This window comes from Typopeltis vanoorti, chromosome 10, assembly GCF_054136105.1.
Source record: "Typopeltis vanoorti isolate ZY-2024b chromosome 10, IOZ_Tvanoo_1.0, whole genome shotgun sequence".
Lineage (NCBI taxonomy): Eukaryota > Metazoa > Arthropoda > Arachnida > Uropygi > Thelyphonidae > Typopeltis > Typopeltis vanoorti.
In genome coordinates, this window is record NC_143558.1 from 91,837,688 (window position 1) to 91,859,496 (window position 21,809).

General features: G+C 36.3%; 1 protein-coding gene across 1 annotated transcript in view; it reads left to right on the forward strand.

Moving 5' to 3' along the window:
* Positions 1-447: 447 nt before the first annotated feature.
* The window catches only part of Rab3-GAP (Rab3 GTPase activating protein), a 732,105-nt gene continuing 710,743 nt past the window's right edge, over positions 448-21,809 (forward strand). The window contains exon 1 of the mRNA XM_090399255.1: positions 448-947. Coding sequence (XP_090255381.1) covers positions 863-947 — 85 coding nt within the window. The 5' untranslated portion in view covers positions 448-862. The remainder of the gene's footprint in view (positions 948-21,809) is intronic.

Consider the following 21,809-nt stretch of genomic DNA (forward strand, 5'->3'; position numbering starts at 1 on the left):
GAAGAATGGCTTAAGTTCAATTCTAGTTCCGGGATTAGTCGATCTCTGGCAAGGGCAAGCCGGTTTGTTTTCTCGGATTCCCGGGATTCTTGTATCTCGAACTCAACAAATCTTCCCTAGAACTCTCACTATTTCTACCAGATGTTTACGGATTTCGAGATGGCGGCTTTTCAGTAACGTCCCTTCACTGAATGCTGCTGAAAATTAGTAATAATTTTGTGCTAGCTGCCTGTCATTGGTTACTGGTGTGAGTCTCCAGAAGGTAGATAGGGCTAATATGGTTTCGCCTATTCCCTATAATGAATATAAATGCATTAGTGGATATTTTGTTCAGTCTCATTTCCTCTTTTCTGAATCCCTATTTCAAAAACCAACTCCCTTTCGATTATTTCAAGCAACAAAGTTCCCACGCCAGGAGGGTCGCTGTTGTGCACGTCAACATCTGAATAAGCTTATAGTTTGGAGAAATTATGTCACCAGTTTGTAGCTTGGCATAATGTGAATCAAAAGATTTTTAATTAGAAATAATATTCGTATGATACAGATATTTTGCATTGATTATAAGGATGCATTTTATATAACGAAGTTAAAGATCAAATTATTATAATACTGTTAAAGCTGGTGTATATAGCGGCAGTGCTACCCGTCTCTATGGCTATAAAATATCACGTGTGGCGTGTATTTTAAATTATAATGTTTTTAGTAGAGTAAGGATAATCTGTAAATTTTATTTTAATGCAGCGAACCTTCAAATTGTTTGAAACCAGAGTATACTTTTTACCCCCCCCCCCTTCTTAGCTTGGTATGTAAATTTTATTGATATCATTTAAGTGTATCGTTAAGAGTATAATTAATACGAAATATGACCTGCAGACTTGCGAAGTTTTCCGTAATTGCTGATTTGAAGTCTGTTAAAAATGCTCTGACATTGACTGAAGAGACCCCCGGTAAGTCCAGTAGTTTTTAAAAGTTAGAACAATTTGTTGTGCCAGATGTCTACATTTATAGTTTTGAAGAACCGCACAGTGTGTGTGTATATATATCATATTGTCTCATTAGTTATCATTTCCCTCTTTCTCACTTCGCCTGGTAGCAGACTTATATATGTATATATGCACACACACACGCACGTTCTTATTATGGGCTACTCTTAAGGAGTCCTTAGACTAATCAAGGGAGACCCTAAACATTATTTCAAGAACTATCCAACATTTGCGCAGTATCTATTGTACTTTGCTTTGAACTCGTTCATAGTCATGGTACTCACAACAGATCCTGGCAATCTGTTCCATTCATTCAGTACTCTCCAAGTAAAAACTAGTACTAACACCCTTGCTAACTACACTTGTACTCAGTTTCTATGGATGCTCCGTAGTTTTCCCACCAGCAGACCTGTTCTGAAAAATTTCTTCTGAACAGAGGAAATTTTAATGCAAATTCAACTCGCCACATTTTAGAACCCTTTTGTACATTACCGCTGTTTACTTAACCTTTAGCCCACATACAGTAGGCTAAAGGTTAGATAATTGGAGAATTACTGCAGGTACCAAACATGGAATTTTGTTTGGTGACTTCAGGCATCCCATATGCATTTTGACTTCTCAAGCAAGACAAACAGGCCATAAACACAAGCAATTTTTAAGCAGTACACTAGCCTTGTAGATGTAGTTGCTCCAGCTGTAAATCTGTGACAACCAACCAGACTTCAATAAGAAGGGTGTCCTCAAGCCCCCACTGAAAATCACCACCTAAAAATCTGCACGGTCAGCCTAATGGCTATGCACTTCGCAACCATATGCCCGAGGAAGGAGTGTCCTAGGTTCCATTCCTGTCGGTGACATGAGGAGCTTAAGGATCTTCCTCAGCCATAGCAAGTTAGCCGGTCTTGGGCGTGGACAGCAGGGTTTTTCATCCTGCAAGCAGGCAAACTGGCCCAGTGAACACACACAGATACATCAGGAATACTTAAGACAATCCCTCCAGCCATAGGTCTGAATTGTCAGTTATGCGAGTCCCGAGCCCGGATAAAAATAGAGGGGATTGAGATGGTGCCATACCTTCCTGTAAAAGGGGGCTCACAGCCGTTGAATCGCCATACAAAATGAATGAATGAACCACCTAAAACATTTACTTATGAAAAATATGCATATTCATTTACTTACTGTATAGTAAACCTTGTTTATTATTATTTTTTAATATATAAATAAAAGACATTGAAATTTCTGCAACCTAATTATCTGGTAGTGTCTTGGTACAAGAAATTAATACACATGCATAGAAAATATTATACTGTGATAACAGTAAGAGCTGTTAGTAAAAAGTTCAAGTCTTGTGTAGCAGCTATTATATTTGCTGTCAGTTCTCTTGCATTGCTTTCCAGTGATCGATGGAATAATTGAGGTCTGAAATAACGTTATGTAATAAGCAATGGTAATATGTCAAGCAAGATCAAGTTTAATTCTAAATAAGGATGGGAGCATATAACCTACCATAATCTTTATAACAACATATTAAGAAACTATTAAATATGGCATAGTATCTGGGTTTGTGGTGGTGGTGGTGTTTGTTTATGTGTGTGTGTGTGTGTGTAGTTAAACAATCCTTTATAAGCAACACTGGCATTGTTCATTCTCTCAAATTTAATAATTTCTACCAATTTGACTAATATCAGGCTTTTCACGGAACAGATTTTTTAGATTATTTAAAGAAAGGCTCAAATTTGTAACCTGTCCAAAAACTGTAATTTGTTGTTCTAACATTTAATTATTTTAGTAATATGTATAAAATACTTTTTTATACAATAAATGCAATGGTTAAAGTAGGCTTGTGGTGTTATAAGCCTACTTTTACCATTCATTACATCAAAAATGATTATCACATCATTTTTGATGTAATGATCTGCTGTGCCTCTTTGTTAGCATCATGTAGTACTAAAAATGAAAATTATAAGTAATGGTAGTATGACTTGGTAATATTCTTAAATGAAATGTGAACATACGGATATTTTAAATAAAAATATGAATTACTGGATAAAAATGGCAATATATACTTACAAGAAAGGTGACTCAATTAATTTAATTTTTATTTTTTATATGGTGATAATTTAATTCCTTCACAGACTTTATATATCTAAATTATTCTTTATTAAGCATCGTGAATGAAAATGACCTTCATATTTTGTGAATTCTAATTCTACACAAGTAACTGACCTTTTTCCAAGCAAGTACAGTGGTACCTCGACTTATGAATTGCTCGACATACGAACTTTTCAAGATACAAACTTTTTTCATATCCCATTTTGACCTCTAGATACGAACCTAGACTCAAGATACAAACCATGATACTTTTCTTTTGAAATGAACTAAAGCCTGTTTTATATTATACTTTTTTTTTTAGCTTTTTATCAGTGGCGACCGGTGAAAATTTTAAGTGGGGGTGCTGCATATACAAAATAAGAAAAATAATACATTTTTTTCCTAATCAGTAACCAATTTATTAATAAGTAAATTCACATATTACAAAAATTGCTTTATTAAAAATATTTCACCCTCACTACGAACACACACCAATAATAAAAGTTTTGTACACAGAAAATGCGCTTAAGCATACAATATATCTGTAGCAATACTGCTCGTTGAGCAGTGTTGGTTTTTACATTACGATACGCCATTAAATCGCAGTGCATTTGTTTGTGTAATGATAATGGAGAAAATATAATTCTTTTCATATTTCCAAAAGTGACACTCGTCATAATTCATTCAGCCTTGTATTTATAATAAATGAATAATTATGTTATTTTAACAGAATAAAATAAGATTTATCAAAAATATTTCACCCTCACCATGAACGCATACCAATAATAAAAGTTTTGTATCTCACAGAAATAACGTGCGCATGCATACAATTTATCTATAGCAACACTGCTCAACAAGCAGTGTCAGATTCACTTGTTACGTTCAGTGACAAGTGTAAATGAATATCGGCGAGTCTAGCCGGAACTGACCGAACGTAGTAATTCCGACACTGTGTTAGATCGCAGTGCATTTGTTTCGTAATCTAAAGCATTAATCGAACAATTCCAATTATTAACTATTCAATTAATGTCGAAACATAACCTGTAGCTTTTAACATGTTGTATTGCATTTAGATAATGTTGTAAGCATTGTTATTATTCACGAACACAAGCAAAATTTAATATTTTCATTTTTTCCTTGGGGGTGCTGCAGTGTCGCAGTGCTTATGTACAAGCTGCTGCTGTTTTTTTATGCACATTTAGCTGAACGCACGCTGAACAGTCTCTATTGTAAATTGTTGTCACTACATCGCATTTATCTGAAATACAACGAACGCTGCACGCATTTGCTTTTTTTGTGTATCTATTTTGGTATTTATGTAAACAAACAATACACTTCGTGAAGATTTTTTTAGGTTTGTATTTATTATGTGTACTGTATGTATTTCTTTTTATAAGTGATGTGTTTTGTTGTAGCTTCATGTTTATTTTCTGAATGTTCTACCAGATAGGCGTCATTTCACTGATCAGCGTATTATTTTCAACATGGGGCCAAAGAAAACTAAGAAAGAAGAGAAGAAGAAAATCACAATAGAAATTAAGAAAGAGATCGTGGAAAAATATGAGGAAGGAGTTCAGGCAAAGTGATCTGTGCAAGCAGTATGACTTGTCCAAATCCACCATAGCTACAATTGTCAAGAAAGCAGAGTTTTATAAGGAAGTAGATGTGGCCAAAGGAGTATCTATCGTGACATCTCGAGGAAATAGTTATGGAAGAAATGGAAACTTTACTACTCGCCTGGATTAATGACATGCAACTGAAAGGAGATAGTGTATCTCAAAACATGATCTGTTTACAAGCTCAAACTATTTACAAAGATCTTTCACAGAACTTGCCATCCACTAGCAGTAGCAAAGACATTGGCAAAGAGTTTAAAGCTAGCAAAGGATAGTTTGAGAAATTCAAGAATAGAACCAGTATCCATAGTGTTGTTAGACATGGAGAAGGTGCTAGTGCTGACAAATAAGCAGCTGAAAGGTTCATGAAAGAATTTCAGAAACTGATGCAGTCAGAAGGTTACAGAACAGAACAAATTTCAACTGTGATGAAACTGGGCTTTTCTGGAAGAAAATGCCTAAGAGAATGTTCATCACTAAGGAGGAAATGGCATTGCCAGGACACATGCCAATGAAAGACAGACTAACTTTGCTTTTTTGTGCCAATGCTAGTCGTGACCTGAATATAAAACCTCTGTTGGTTTACCACTCTGAAAATCCTAGAGTCTTTAAAAAGCAGAAAGTTAACAGACACAAACTCAGTGTTATGTGGAGAGGTTATAGCAGAGCCTGGGTAACCAGGCAATTCTTCTGTGAGCGGATGACAGAGGTGTTTGCTCCCACATTGAAATGGTATCTACAAGAAAAGGGTCTGCCCGAGAAAGTTTTTCTTATAATGGACAATGCTCCTGCACATCCACCACAGTCGGAAGAAGATTTGGATGAAGAGTTGAATGTCATTAAAATTAAGTTCTTGCCTCCTAATACCACACCACTCCTACAACTAATGGATCAATATGTTATTTTCAACTTCAAAAAGATTTATACCAAAGCTCTTTTCCAAAGATGTTTCGAAGTTATCACCGACACAGAATTAACCCTCGGGGAATTCTGGAAGAATCACTTCAATATTCTTCATTGTTTGCATCTTATTAGTCAGGCATGAGAAGATGTTTCTGTGAGAACTCTAAAATCAGCCTGGAAAACGTTATGGCCCAACTGTATCTGAGGAACTGCATTGGAATGACCTGAAAGCGAAATTGAGAAATCTTGCCCAGGGAGACAACTGTATGTAGATACAGTTGTCTCCCTGGGCAAGACCATGCATTTGGAAGTTGATGAAGCAGACATAGAGGAGTACAACGTTGCGCTGACCACTGAAGAGCTACAGGAGTTAAGAAGAGAGCAGGAGAAAGAAAGGGATGGGGAGGAAAAGCAAATGTCTTCTGAGAACGAAGAAGACAGCAACAAAAAAAGGGAGCAATTCCAACAGGTGACGTAAAAAAAAAATCTTGCAGCACTGGGGAGAATTACAAGAATTGGTTAACAAGTGGCATCCAAATCAAGATGTTGTTTCTAGAGCCACCAATATCTTCAATGACAATGCCATTGATCACTTTAGAAGGGTGTTAAGGAAACGACAGATTCAACCAACGTTGGATAGGTTTTTTAAACCTCCCTCACCTAAGACACAAAAAGAAGCAACTGATGACAACAAATCTAACTCCTGAACCACAAAAAAAAGAAATCAACAAAATTGATTTCTTTTTTACAATTTAATGTAAAATTATTTTCATACTAATCATGTAAACCGAAAGATTTCATAAATAAAAATTAATATGTAATGGTATACAAAATGCATATTTATAGAGTAAAAATGCTCCTTCTCACTCCTTCTCCATTTCTTTGCATTTTCTTCATTTAGTTGAAAATAGTTTTTTTTTTTTTAAATTTTTGAATCTGGGAACGGATTAATTGATTTCCCATAAGATATAATTGAAAATTGGGTTTCGATATACGATCTGTGGTCAGGAACAAATTAAGTTCGTAAGTCGAGGTACCACTGTAATTGGAAGTTAAGTTTATTATTATTATTACGTAACACCTCTAGAGAGTCCAGAGACTCATAAGTTTAGTTAACAGAAGACTGAGTACAAGAAAAGTTTAATTTAATTTTATTTTTTATGATTGTTTACAATATTTGGTACCAAGTTTTTTCTAAGTGGTAAACGATGTTAGTGAGAAAAATAGTTTTCTATGAAATCATTGATTTCAAAATATATTTGCCACATACCTCTAACCTTTCTGAAGTTATTCCCCTTTGACCTGAACAGTTGCAAGGAATGACTACAGTCATGATTTACAAGAAAAACCTAGGGTCAAGGGGACTCCATAATTCTATTCTCACTAAATCCTAAGCAACTTTATACTTGTGATGGTGATCTTAATTTCATAATCATCGATATATCATCAAAATTTGTCACCATGAGAATCAAATGGTTTTCTTGTCATAGTTTTAAGGGTGACATAGTTTAATATATTCTTCTAGTATTGTTGCTCTTGCTTTATTAATTATTTTATTTTTTTGATTAAAAAAAAAAAAGCAGGAAGACTGGTTAAGTTGGCTAGGATTTTACCGACATGTGATGGAGAAAAACTGGGCCACATTTTAGGTATAAAAAAATGCATAAGGGAAAATAAATATGTAAAATAAAAATACATGAAATATTCAGCAAACATATAGTTGTACAGACATGAACAGTCCACGATATACGTAAAAAATAAATTTTTGATTAGATGGAATTATACAAGGCGATTCTTGGTAAAAACATTTAAATATTTCATGTGCTTTATGCAAATCTGCCTGAGAGTAACTATCTTAGCCAGAATAGCATAACTGAGAAACAATAAATTCTGTTAAAAAAGAACAAACAAAGCAAAATGTATGTGAGCTCAAGACAACATATGACGTGGACAGTGACAATGTCGTTTAAAAAAAAAACTTTCTTTAACAGTAGAAAACTTCTATGGATTACGTGTATCTGACCAAAGGATGTTGAAAGTTTATTTTTCACTTGGTTAGAGTATAATAAATTTAGTTTAATCCTTTATCCAAGTGTGAGCAAACAAAGTTTGCGCCTGAAAGTATCTTCAGGACTGGGGTAAGGTGGTACAATACCAGGGCCCTCCTTGCAAAGGCAGAGCAAGCTACCAACACTCCCATCTCAGTATCTCCCATAATGCAAAACACATCTCCTTAGGGATATGTCTAATGTTATGCATTAAGGGAAGGGCCACAACCTAGACTAGTTTCGACCTTTATTGAGGTCTCTTCAGTGGGAGCCAGGCCCAACTGAGGTTGTGGCCCTTCCCTTAATGCATGACATTAGACATATCTGCAAGGAGATGTGTTTTGCATTATGGGAGATACTGAGATAGGAGTGTTGGTAGCTTGCTCCACCTTTGCAAGGCGTACCCTGGTATTGTACCACCTTACCCCAGGCCTGAAGATACTTTCAGGTGCAAACTTTGTTTGCTCACACTTGGATAAAGGATTAAACTAAATTTATTATAGTCTAACCAAGTGAAAAATAAACTTTCAGCACTAGTTTAGATCAGACACTTCTTTACAGATGGTTCCTTGGGTAATATATTTAGATATGTTAAATAGTTAAATAAACTCACACCAGAGAGAAAATTAATCCGGAAGGCACATATAGGTGAATGGTATCAGAAAGTTAGAGGTGGAAGGGTTTTTGATCTTGTGAAAACAAACCAACTAGCCAGAACAACACATTCAATTTACACATGACACACTGACCTTGTAGCCTTAACTGCTCTGGCCATAATTCTAAACAGCCACATGTAGAAAGTAAAGTGTTCTGGCACTATAGAAGTTTCGATTTGTGACAGTCTATTTTAGAGAACATGTCGCTATAATGATACAAGCTATATAGACAGGTGCTTATAATAGTCAAAGCCAGTTTTTTTTTTGTTCTTTTGTTTATATATATATCCACACATATATAACAGAAGACTTCATTTCTTAAAAGCCTATATAATCATCCTTTATTAGTTTCATATTTAAGGTTCCACTCTTCACAGCACCATTTATAGCTATTCATTCTTCTCACTAAAAAAAACCGTCCTGAGCAGACATAATCTTAAATTTGCTTTTATTCTGGTTGCTAATCTCAAACCTTTGTTTGCAGTTAGCTACTTGCATTTCAGGATTTAAAGTTCAAAGGATGCCGTTTTAAACCACCCAACTGGCCAGGACTTGTATATACGTCCAAGTTACCATGGATGCGAAGTGCATGTTAAAATTGTAATACCATTGATATTACACTGAAATATGTGATGGATACGAAGTGTAGAGGAGTGATGTATTTTATCCATATTGACGGCGACATGATTAAATACATGATCTAGTCTACCACTGAGAAGATTTAATAGTTTAGAATAGTTTAGAGAAGATTTAATAGTTTAGAACCTTGAACATGAAAATCTTTCATGTTCAAGGTTCCCAATACCATCTAGTATTGGGAACCTTGAACATGAAAGATAATTATGCAGGTGCTTTGGAGATAGTCAGTTGTTTCAGTATTATGAATTTGCATTTCTGTGGTTGTTATTCTTCTCCTTAAACTTGCAAGATTACAGATCTAATAGTGAGTATCTTTTTTTTATTATTTAAAAAACCCCCTTAAAAATCTGGATATTTTTTCTAGATCTCCAATGAAATACTTGATGCTTATAATTCAAATTTTAATGTTGAAGCTTTTGCTCCAAAATGAATACAGCAATACAATAGTTGTAGTTTTTAATAGTTATGTACTCTGGCATTGTGCCTGGAGAAGAGGGTAGTTGTGAGAGGCACTGTTGTTGAGGCATGTGTGGAAATAATTTATTTCCACATCTGCCTCATTGATTGCAAGATGATTTAAATAAATTGGCATTGTGGCTGAAGGATAATTAATGGTTGTTATATATGTCAATAAATCTTGAAAAACATAAGGTTATGCATTTTGTGATGAAAAGATTACATATTTTATATTATTTTGATGGTACTGTGATTATTATTATTATGGGCTACTCCATGGAATTCTTAGACTCATTGAGGGGGGGGGGGGGCTGAACATCATGCCAAGCACTATCCAACATTTGTGCAGTATTTATCATACTTTGCTTTGAATTCATTCACAATCATGGACCCACAACAGACTCTGGCAACTTATTCCTCATTCACCACTCTCCAAGCAAAAAATCTAGTTCTTGCACGCTTGCTGACTACACTCTTGCTCAGTTTCCACTGATGGCCCCTAGTTCTCCCACCACCAGACCTATTCTGAAAAATTTCCTCTGTATTAATCTCGTAAAAACTCTTCCTTAATTTGTATGTTTCAGTCATATCACCCATTTTCCACCTGTCAACCAATTTCTCTATCCCACAAATCTTCAACCTGTTTTCGTGAGATTCATTCCATAGACCTGCTACTATCTTGGTCATTCACCCTCTGAATCCTCTCCACCTTTTCCTCATCGGCAAGAAATCCAAATGACCAGAACTGTGCAATAGTCAAGATGGGGTCTTATGAAGGCTCGATTAAAAATAATAATAATAACCTGCTTGTATCTGTTTGTCAAAGTATTGTTTAGTAACCAAGTAATCTGATAGAGCTGCTTTAGCCACTTTTGCTACATGTCCTCTAAACTTTAACTCCCTATCCATTCCCAAATCTCTGACTTCCTCAATTTCCTGGAGTACAGTTTCATCAATGCAGTATACAGCTGGTAAACTTTTCCCCTCCAAAATGCATAACCTTACACTGTGCCACATTAAACTGACATCCATTCTCCTTTGCCCAGACTGCTATTCTATCCTAATTGTCTCCTGCAAAATATTATCATTCGTATTAGCTATTGCTCTACCTAACTTTGCATCATCAGCAAACAACTGAACAGCTCCTCTCTGATCCTTTCCTATATGATTAACATATACAAATTAAACAGTAGTGGTCCAAAAATAGAACCCTGCATCATGCCACTAGTCACAGGCTTTCTTCTGGACTCTACTCTTGAATAATCAACTCACTTATCTGTCTCACCAACATATCCATCCCCATGTGCTGCAGTTATTGATTAGAATTCCATGTGATATTCTGTCAAAGGCTTTTGCAAAGTCCAGCAGTAAAACTGTTAACCTGTTCCCTTTATCCAACTCAGCTGTCACTGTATTATAAAACATGAGCAAGTTACCAAGGCACGACCTGCCTTTACAAAACAATGCTGTCCCCATACAGTATCCCATTTCTGTCTATCCATTCTTGTATTTTGCTCTTGACCAATGTCTTCAGTACCTTGACAACTACTGAGATGCTGATCAGTCAGTAATTTGCTACATCAGTCTTGGAGCTTCCTTTATGCAATGGAACTGTTTTCCCCTCTTTTCACAACTTGGAACTAGCCCAGAGTTGAGACTTAGAACAATGTGGTCAAAGGCACTGCCAATTCCATAGTGCTTTCTTTAAAACTCGAGTTGGTATACCATCTAATTCCATAGCTGTATTCACATCAAGGCATTTTAATATGGTATGCACCTCCATTTCATTTACCTCACTTCCCATATAAGTCTCTGCTTCTCTTGGTACTTTAGTAATTTGGTAATTACTTGGTAAATTAGTAATTCTACTGTTTTGACTGATTCAGTTACCTCCCTACCATTGGCATTCGTTAAAATCATTCTGCCATGAACATTGTTCCTTTCACTTGCAATATACTGAAAGAACTCTGGGGAATTATCTTTGGCCTTTGCTGCTAATTTCCTTTTATACTCTACTTTCCCCTTTCTTACCATACTATTGACAGTGATCATGCGGTACTCACTTGGGAAGTGACTAAGTTTATGAATGTTCCATTCAGTAAAGGTTACATGCTGAACTACAAAGCAGGAAATTATGATCAACTGAGGAGTATACTGAGTTCAGTGGAATGGGATTGGTTGTTGGATGGGAAGAATATCGACAGTACATGGGAAGCATTTAAACAATACTTAAATGATGCAATATCAGAGTGTGCCTTGAGAGTTCGAAGAATAAATAGGATAGGAGTCAAATGGATGTGTAATCGTATTAAGCAAGAGACTCGTAAGAACAGGACGATGTGAAAGAAATACCGTTTGCATAAGGATGACGTCCGTTATGAATGTTATAAGCAGCAGGCTAGAATAGTCACAACTGTTGTACGGAAAGCAAAGTCTGATTATGAAAAGAAACTGTCTCTGCGTGCTAAAGACAACCCACAACAATTCTATCGATATGCTGCAAGTAAAAGAAAGAATGAATATGAAAGAATAACTCTTCTAAATCCAGATGTGAGGATTATAGAAGCAGAAGAGGTTGTTTGGTTAATGAGTGCCCATTGAACTCATTGCTACCTCTTAACTGGATGGAGAAACTGGTGTATGAGGACAGGGTATTAGAGCTGTTGCACAAACTGAATAAGAATTCAGCAATAGGGATGGATGGGATATCAGCATTGGTGCTAAAAGTCTCCAGCTGAATTGGCCATTCCTTTGACCAGGCTGTATAATGAGTCTCAGAATAGGGAAGATTTCACAGGAATAGAAAGAACTTAATGTAATTCCATTGCACAAGGGTGGTGCAAAGACCGATGTTTCCAGCCTTGAACCATTTAGTATCTCAGGAGTGATGGTAAAGGTTTTGGAAAATTGATTAGAGCTTGCATTCAGAAATGGGTTGACATTGAATCTCTACTTTGCAATGAACATTTATTTATTTAGCGTATGGCATAATAAAGACACATGACATCAGAATATATAAATACATATTTGTGCAGACAATAAAAATGAAACAAGTAATGCACATATACAAATATCAGTAAAAAAAAAAAGTCTAAAATTTTAAGTCTAGTTCAGATAGCCAATCAAGAACTGAAGAATCTGCCTCAAAAAAGTCTCTCAGGTCACCAGGGTAGGCTCTTATGCTGCAGTTCTCCACAATGTGCCAGATGGTTTGATTTATCGCCCCACAGTCACATTGGGATGTAGGTGATCTTCCCCACTTGTATAAGCTGTCTGCACAGATACCATGTCCTGTGCTTTTATTCTATTTAGGCTTTTCCATAGGTGACATGGAAGCTCAATCCCTTTCAAATTTTGGTTTGGAAGGATATACTTGTTTAAGTCTGGTGGCGATTTTTCTTTCCAAGTTTCTAGCCATTTTAAATTAACATTGAAATTGCTATTGACTAGTTCTTCAGCCAGTATTAGTGGAGACTGTCAGGATTTAAGGCGATTCATGTTTATATATGGGAGGTCTTCTTGTATCGGCAACAGGGGATTGCTGTTTATTTTTTTGTATTCTTTTACTAGAGCATTTTGTCTGCGTAAGTTCAGTGGTGCAATATTGCTCAAAGTTGGAAGCCAGTAGAGGGGGTGGATTTGACACAACCTGTTATTGTCCTTATTGCTGCATTTGTGTGTCGATTTTCTTGATATGAGGACTTTAGCTATACTGGTGAACAATATTCTGCCGCAGAGTAGACTAAGGTCAACGTGGAGTATCACAGTGTAATAGCAGAAGAACCCCATGTAGAACCATACAGTTTTTATATGATATTATTACGGGTTCTGATCTTTAAAGAGAGATTCTCCAGATGTCTTTTGAAAGATAGTGTTCTGTCCAGGGTAATACCCAGATATTTAGGGAAATCTTGGTGCTGCAGCATTGTGTTGTTAAAGCTGACCTGAAGTTTCCTATTTGCCAATTTGGTGTTTAGGTGAAAAGAGCTAACCTCAGTCTTATTGAGGTTTGGTGTTAGTCTCCATTTATGAAAGTATTCCCCCAATGGTTCTAAGGTCATTTGTGAAAATATCTTCTGTTACTTCAGTGCTCTTGTAAAGGGCTATGTCATCAGCATAAGCAAATTTTTTTGACCTAGTTGTCGGTAGATCAGATGTATATAAGTTGAATAAAATTGGTGCTAATACTGAGCCTTGTGGGAGCCCATTGTTCAGCTTTCTCGGTTTTCTCATTTTGTTTCTCAGTACCACATGGAAGAACCTGTCAGAAAGCATGTTACCAATAAGTCTTATGGATTGGCATGGTTATGACTTGTATCAGCTTGTATAGCATCCCCTCTTTCCATACCATGTCGTATGCAGCAGTAAGGTCAACAAACACAACAGAGGTTTTCAAACATCTCTGGAAACTTGCTTCGATATGGGTAGTAAGGCTTAGTACTTGGTCTGTACAACTACATTGAGTCCTAAAGCCTGCTTGCTTAACAGGGATAACTTCAGATATTTTTGGCCCAATTCTGTTAAGGAGGAGTCTCTCGAGGAGCTTATAACAGCAACTGAGGAGTGCAATTGGGCAATAGCTCTCTATTTGATTTTGAGGCTTGTTGGGTTTTAATATGGCTATTATTTTGTTCTCTTAAAGGCTGTTGGAAGGTTTCTGGTCCTTAAAATGTGAGAAAAGAATCTTGATAGCCATTGACGAGCATTTTTTCCACAGTTTACCAAGAATTCAGGGTGAATACCATCAAAGCCTGGTGCTTTGCCAGTTTTCACCTCCTTCAAGGCCTCAGTTATTTCGTCTGTGGTAAATTCTCTTGAAAATTGGGAACTGCCATCTGCACTTTGTCGTAAATTTTTGAGTGTTCGTTTAACTTCCCATGTGTGTTGATGATCTCAAGGGGCTCTAGACAGCGAGGTTATTCGACAGGCAATTTGATCTGGAATCACCAAAGGATCTTTATGAGTGATTGGGTTACTTCCACCTAACTTCTTTAATAGGCTCCATGCTTTTGTACTTGATTTTTTAAAGTCTAAGTCCTCTGTAGTTTTTATCCATTTTTCTCTGTGCTCATTATCAAGCTTCTGGAGTAATTCGTCAGCTATGTCACAGTCACCAGATTCTAAGTAGACTTGGTATAGCTCTTCGCAGTCTTTATTCCAGCCAGGTATGTATTCCTTTCGGAAACGCCTTGGAATATACTTCTTCACTGTTGATATGACTGCTCCAATAAATCTGTTGTAATTTTCACTCACAGGAGGTATCCATCTTACTATTTTATCCAGTTCTTGTGAAAAATCCTGCCAGTTCACTTTTCTAAAATTCCATCTTGGTTGTGGAATAGGCCGTATTATTGGTATTTGTATTCCTACTTCTACCAATACTGGGCGATGTTGGCTGTGTGGAAAATCTTCAAGGACTTGTCTTGTTGTGTTTATTGGTTGATTTTGCAAATGTTGGGTAACAAAGCAGAGGTCTGGTTGTATTCCCTCTTCCATGCTGCAGCCTTAAAGGTTCCTTTGCATCAAATATTAAGCTAAGATTGTTTTGCTCAGCCCAGTTTGTTAATGCTTTACCATTTTCATTATTATTATTGTAATTCCACATGTTGTGATGGCTGTTAAAATCTCCTATGTAAATAGTAGGATGTGGAAATATGAGAATTACTTCAGGTGGCCATTATACCAGGGGAGGCTTATAGATGTTAATCACTGTGAGATCTTCAATTTTGGCTATGATAGTGCCAAATATTCTGATTAATATTTGCTAATATTAAGTGGGCATTCTCTATATTATTGCATACATAAGTTGCACAGCCATGAACTTGGTGATGTGTAGCTCCTAGTATATCGTACCCTACAATTTTTTTCTCTAGATTTCAGTTATTGTTCATTAGATGTGTGCTTTGAATTAGATCCTTTGAATGACAGCTATGTCTATATCATTTTCTCGAAGGATTTTTGAGAGATATTGACTTTTAGCAAAGCTGATTCCTTCAATGTTGAGTTGGCAAATCTGGAAATTAGCACCTAGTTTTCTTTTCTTGTCTTCTCTTCTTTTCTTGTGGTCCTGAAAAGGACTGTTTGGTGATTGCATAGTTTGTAATTTCATGTGTCTATAGCCAGGAGATCGTTAAGATAGGTCTGGCTGCAGTAGTCACTCTAGCTCATTTAGCATTACTCAGGGTGCACCACGTGGAGGCGAGCTAGGAATACATCCTTTGCAATGAACAGCATGAGTTTATTAAGGAAAGGTCTTGCTTTAGCATCTTGCTCACATTCTATAATATTGTTACCATTGAACTAGATGAGAGGAATGGATACACTGTGATACTTTTGGATTTTGCTAAGGCTTTTGACAGAATACAGTATGGTAGACTTGCATAAATTGGAGAATATGGGTTTGGATTATAAAATATTAGCATGGATAAGAGGATGGCTCACTGACAGATATCAAAAAGTGGTATATAGAAAATTGAAGTTCAGGGGCCATGTAGCAAAGATTGCAAATCCACCTCAAAAGATAATTGCAATGCTGAAATGAACTTTGACATGTAAAGATAAGGATATTATTTTGCCTCTCTACAAGGCCTTGATATGCTTTCCCTTGGAGACTATTGTGCACAGGTCTGGTCTCCTGTGTGATTCTGATACAGTGGCGAGAGTGTTAAAAATGATATCAGGATTGTGGAATACTGATTATGAAGACAGATTGAGAATTTGTAGACTGCAGATACTAGCAAACAGGAGAAAAAGGAGTGACATGATTGAGACCTTCAAACTTCTGAAAGGGTCATACAGGATTTCAGTTGATGGAATTTTTCATTTTATGGGGGGTGGGGAAATGACGAGGGGAACTTTGAAGCTGAGAATGAATGCTGCTAAAAAGTGGTAAGGGGCTTCATTTTTCTCTCATAGAGTGGTGCATAATTGGAATGGAGTATCATTGGATGTGTTTGTGTGCAAGCAGTGTGAATGAATTCAAGAATAAGTATGATAGCTGGTGTATGTAGTATGTGATCCCCCCCCCCACCCTCATCGATTAGTTCCTTTCTCCCTGGTGGTATTTTTAATAAGAATAATAATACTAGTTATCCTTCTGGGCATGTGCCTTGTACTGAGGGAAGTAATGGCAGATTGCATACCTAGTCTGCCATTACTTCCTGCAAACACTTCTTTGCCACTTTCTACACTGTGAACATCCAGCCCTTGTGGTTTCACATGCCATAGCACTAATCTGAGCAATCTCCTAAGCTTGTGATACTTACCAGCCCTGTAATTTCAAATGTATTTCTTAATTGCAAGGAGTTTGAAGCCAGGGATTTTGAAGGAGGGGGTGGGTGCTGGTGGAGAGAGAGGATGTGCAGAGGGCATATTGCAGAATTTGCCAGTATAGTTCAAAGAATTACTTGGATGTTGAAGAACACACATTGACAGGTAGAAATAGGGAGGGTATTTTCTCTGTATAAGGCTGTAATCATGCATCATCTTGACATACTGTCACAGATTTTGTCACCTGGAGTTCTTAGGGACAGTAATGTGGTGGAGAGGATTCAGAGACAAGTGACCAAACTGGTGACAGGTGTGTGGTTAACAAAGTTTAGTTGACAGGTGGAAAATAGGGGACATGATAGAAGCTTATGTTATTAAAAGAGTTCTATAAAATTGATGCAAAAGAAATTTTTCACTACATGATGAGTTCGAGAACTATTGGTCACCACTGGAAGTTGCGTAAGGGTGTGAGAGCTAGAATTTTTTTGTTTGAGGAGTGGTGAATGATTCTAATGGATTGCCAGAGGTGGTTGTGAGTGTCCTTACATCGAGTGAGTTTAAGGAGAGGTATGACAGGTATTGTGTAAATAATAATAGTTAGTATGAACTCGCAATGAATCTTATGACTCTGCAGAAATACCCATGTGATAATATATCACGGTAGGCCTAGGGAAAAAAATTCAACACATTTAGAACTCCATCTTCATTCTCAGCCAACACAAAAACATGTAACTTTAAATGGATCTGTTGCAAAGACCATTTGGGCATAACTCCTACACATCTGTTCTCTCTCTCTCCCTCCCTCACCCACCCACCCAGGATACTGTTGTAACAAAACTTAGAGATAAAACCTGTCTCTTTGGTATTATTTTTTCCTCCAGCTTCTGTATATATGGCCAAATGAAATTACATTCTTTCATACCAGAAACAGTGCACTACACATCTCCTGTGGTCTTTTGCTAGAAAAACATCAGATCTTAAATAATCTAAATACTCAAAAGCCTTCTGTCTTGATGGTATCCGCCACAGTTGTGCTCAAAATTTATGCTCCAGAAGTAATAATCAATGTTGCTACATGTTTTTTGATATTCAGTATGCATTAACCTACATCAATGGAAGTAAGCATCTATTATGGCTATTTCAAAGAAGAGAAATAAGTCTGCTGTCAGTTATAGACCAATTGCACTCAGCTTAGTATTTTCTAAAATAAAAATAACCAAAAAGATCATTAATAGTCAACACTGACTAACTAGTGGGCCTCTAAGTAGTTAAAAAAAAGTAGGTCTGTATTTGGTGGACTTTTTCTTTCTTTCTTTTTTCCACAATATCCTGAATATAAGCTTGTTTCCATTGATACTTGCTGAATATAAGAAAGTGTAGGATTCTGCAATGCCAGATTCATGGCAGATTTCCTAGGCACCTATCCATGTTCGTCCACTTCTGCTTCTGGATGGGTTTATAGAAACTTTCACTGTTGCTCTTGGTCAATTTTCAGAGCAATTTATAGTCTGGCATTATGGTTCGAACAAAGTAAATGGTAAACCTTTGGTCTTCCTTCCGTTTCCTGTAATTCTCTAACCAGTTGTCATATGGTGTCATGGTGGATAGTTTCAAACTTATCTACCAATGCAGGAGTTGCTCAAGTCTCTGTTCCATTGTCTGTCATCTTTCTCTAAAATATTTGCCACCTTTTTCTGTTTGAGATGCTACTTTTCACTCTTTTTGAAATGCTCAAATCCACTCAGCCCTAAACAGAACACTACTCATATTTGGGATTGTACACCCAAAACCTCTAAAAAAAAAATTCTTGATGCTCCCCAAAGGAAAGAAGTTTTGTTGAAGTGAATCAATGAGATGGATGCCTGTAATCCTGCTCTTTCATTGAATAACTTCAGTTACTATTTCACAGGCAGTTTTTTTTTTTTTTAAAATAGGTACTTTCACAGGTCTTGATCCACCAAATTGGTATTCACCATTCTTCCCCCCTTTCTTTCCCATCCTCATGGACACCTGTCTATAGTGGAGAGGACCTCCCAGTGATGGTACTGGTCCTTTTCATTTTCTTTGCTTTTCTTCCCATATTCTTCTTTTTGCTTTGCCTATCTTTTATGCTATCTTGTTATAGACCACCATCACTGGGATCCAATGCCCCGTTGCATTTGCATGCAATGTGACCCATGGAAAGGGGGAGGGGGATCCTGGTAGTCTTGCCCTACTTTGGCCTAAATTTTTTCAAGATGGATGGTCCTGGATTACTCAATCAGGATCATTCAGCTAGTAGGCATGCCTGCAAGGGTCAGCAGTGTTGCAGTAAGCTTCCCACCTCATGTTCTGGAGTCAGGACCCAGGGCTTGCTGTGGTGCTGGTATAGCATGTGAGGTAGCCCTTGTGTTCCTGCCCCAAGTACAGTCATTGCACTTAGGTCATGGCTTGCCAGTGAGTGGGTGTCCATGTCTGGTGGGTTGGGAGCTCTGGTATTAAAAAAAAAAAAAAATTCTTTGAGCATGAAATTTTTTTCCCCCCTCAAATTTTTCAGGTCCCTAACCAAGTGCTGATACTGTAGTGTGGACACATCACTTGATATTACAGAAGTAAAAAAAGCAAAAGACATTGGCATATAAATGCACCAGTTTTTCTTATCATCCATGCAATAAGTCAGGGGTGTTCAACCCGTCAATCATGGAGCGATTTTTGGTTGATCTCTTGTGTATTCCTCTTTACTTACAAATTTAATTAAAACTGAAAACATAATATTTTATTTATCATTATTTTGTAATATTTTTAATTCGCTTTAAGTGTATTGCTATTGTTTATTTATTTTTCCTTAAAATTGTCAAATCAGTAATTTTCTTATAAATGAATTAATTTGGATCAGTGGAAGTCAAACAGCGATCCGAGTGAATACGATTATAAGCAAAGTGTAAAAACTTGATTGTAGCTTAAATATTAAATATTCCAAAGCACATTACATCGATTTTTTACTTAGGTTAAGTCTCATGTGAATATTGTAAAAAAATAAACTTTGTTTGTCTCGGTATAGTTTATATTAGATGTTTTTGTAAATAACTCTTTTGAAGCTAATTGTATATACTGCTTTAATAAGAATATGTTAGAGTGTTAAAAACAAAGGCAATGTTTTTGTCGCCGAAGCTGTACATGGCAGCAATAGAAAGATTGTTATTGAAACTTGTATGTATAAGAAAGGCTTGCAAGCTCTAAGTGTAAACATCTCCGAAGTCGGTCAGAAAGAGTTCAAACAACTTTCCGATGGCCGGCAACTTACAATCAAAAGAAAGTGGAGGAGAACAAAAGGTGTGCCGAACTTGAAACTTAAGGAAAGACTCATACCGATTCTTTGGGGGTTGCCAAACTTCATGCGAGGTCTCAGAGGAGGCCTAATAAAAAGGGACTGAAGCAAGCAGAAGGGATCCCGGTTCCAGAATTGCTGTCAGAGAGACTGCCCGGATCCACGTTGCTTGAGAGAGGATTTATAGCAGTTTCCCGCTTCCAGAAAGGAGCTTCTCGGTTCGAGATCTCGCTAGAGAGAGAGAGACTACTTCTAGTCCATAGACAAGGTTTCAAATTGCTGAAAGGAAGAGTTCCAATTGCCAGAGAAAAGTTTCCAGGCCAGGTTAATGTCAGACATTCACCAGTGTGTTGCGTTTTCATTACAATTTGATGAATCCAACGACTTCATTGATATTGCTCAGTTAATGGTATTTATTCGCATGGTATTTCAAGATTATTCAAGTAAAGAAGAACTTTTGAAAATTATACCATTATTGGGAAGGACTAGGGTAGAAGAAGACATTTTTTCAGCATTTGATGAATTTATGAAACAACGCAAACTTCCGCTTTTTAAACTTGTCTATTACTACTGATGGTGCTCCTGCAATGATAGGTAATAAATCGGGCTTCATTTCATTATGTAGAAACGATGACAAATATCCAGATTTTTTAACGTACCACTGTATTATTCACCAACAAGTACTGTTGGTGAATAATACAGTGTAGTAAAAGAATTAAACACAAAAGATGTTTTGGATATTACATTTAAAATTGTAAATTCTGTTCGAGGAAAGGCCTGCAAAGGCGGTTACTTAAATTATAGGTAGATGATGATAGGGAATTTCTGTTGTACAATAATGTTCGTTGGCTCAGCATAAGTCAATTTTTAGAAAGATTTCTTGTATTAATTAATGATATAAAAAATTTTCTTGATGAAAAAGGAGATATTTATCCACAATTGAGTGATAAAAGATGGTTGTTACACTTATCATTTTTAGTAGATTTCTGTACAAAATTGAACAATTTAAATTTAGACTTACAAGGTAGAGATAAAAATTTAATTGACATGTTAAGTTCAATAGAAACTTTCCAACAATACTTTTATTAAAGAAAAATATAAATGACCGTGAATTTAGACATCTCCCATATTTATTAAAATTTTTGGAACAAAATCAAGAAATGCTTCGCTGTAATTTTAAAGAATTTATTCTTGAAATAGAATTAGTTGAGGAAGAAATAAATTCAAGATTTTAAGAAAACTGAAATGATTGTATCTTTTATCAATAATCCATTTCAAGAAAACTTGAACATCGCAGAAATTTCAAATAAAATTAGTGGGCTCTTTGATATAAACCAAGCTGAAGCAGAACTTGAGATAATAAACATTCAGAATAGTTTACATTTAAAATCAATAAACAATGAAGTCATTTGGAAGTATGCACATGAAAAATTCCTAATATTAACTGATATTACGCGAAAAATTCTGTCGTGTTTCGGATCGACATACTTGTTAGAATCCATTGTTTCAAATATGACCAGTGGCGGATTACCCATTAAGGCAATGAGGCATGTGTCTAGGGGTCTCAAGCTTTGGGGAGCCCCAAGCCTAGACATCTTCCTATAGTGTTTTAAAATAGATTAATGTTTTCAGTAAACATCATAAAAATCTTGATTATTTTAAGTGAAAATTTTTTCAAAACAATTATTACGTTTTAATATGTATTTTGAACAGCATGCACTATCTATGCTTTAAATAATGCTGCAATACCAATGTCGGCGCTGTTGACAAGCTTCGTATTTTGTATTTTGAACAGTGTGTGCTATCTACACTTTAAATTAAACCGCATTATCAATGTGTAC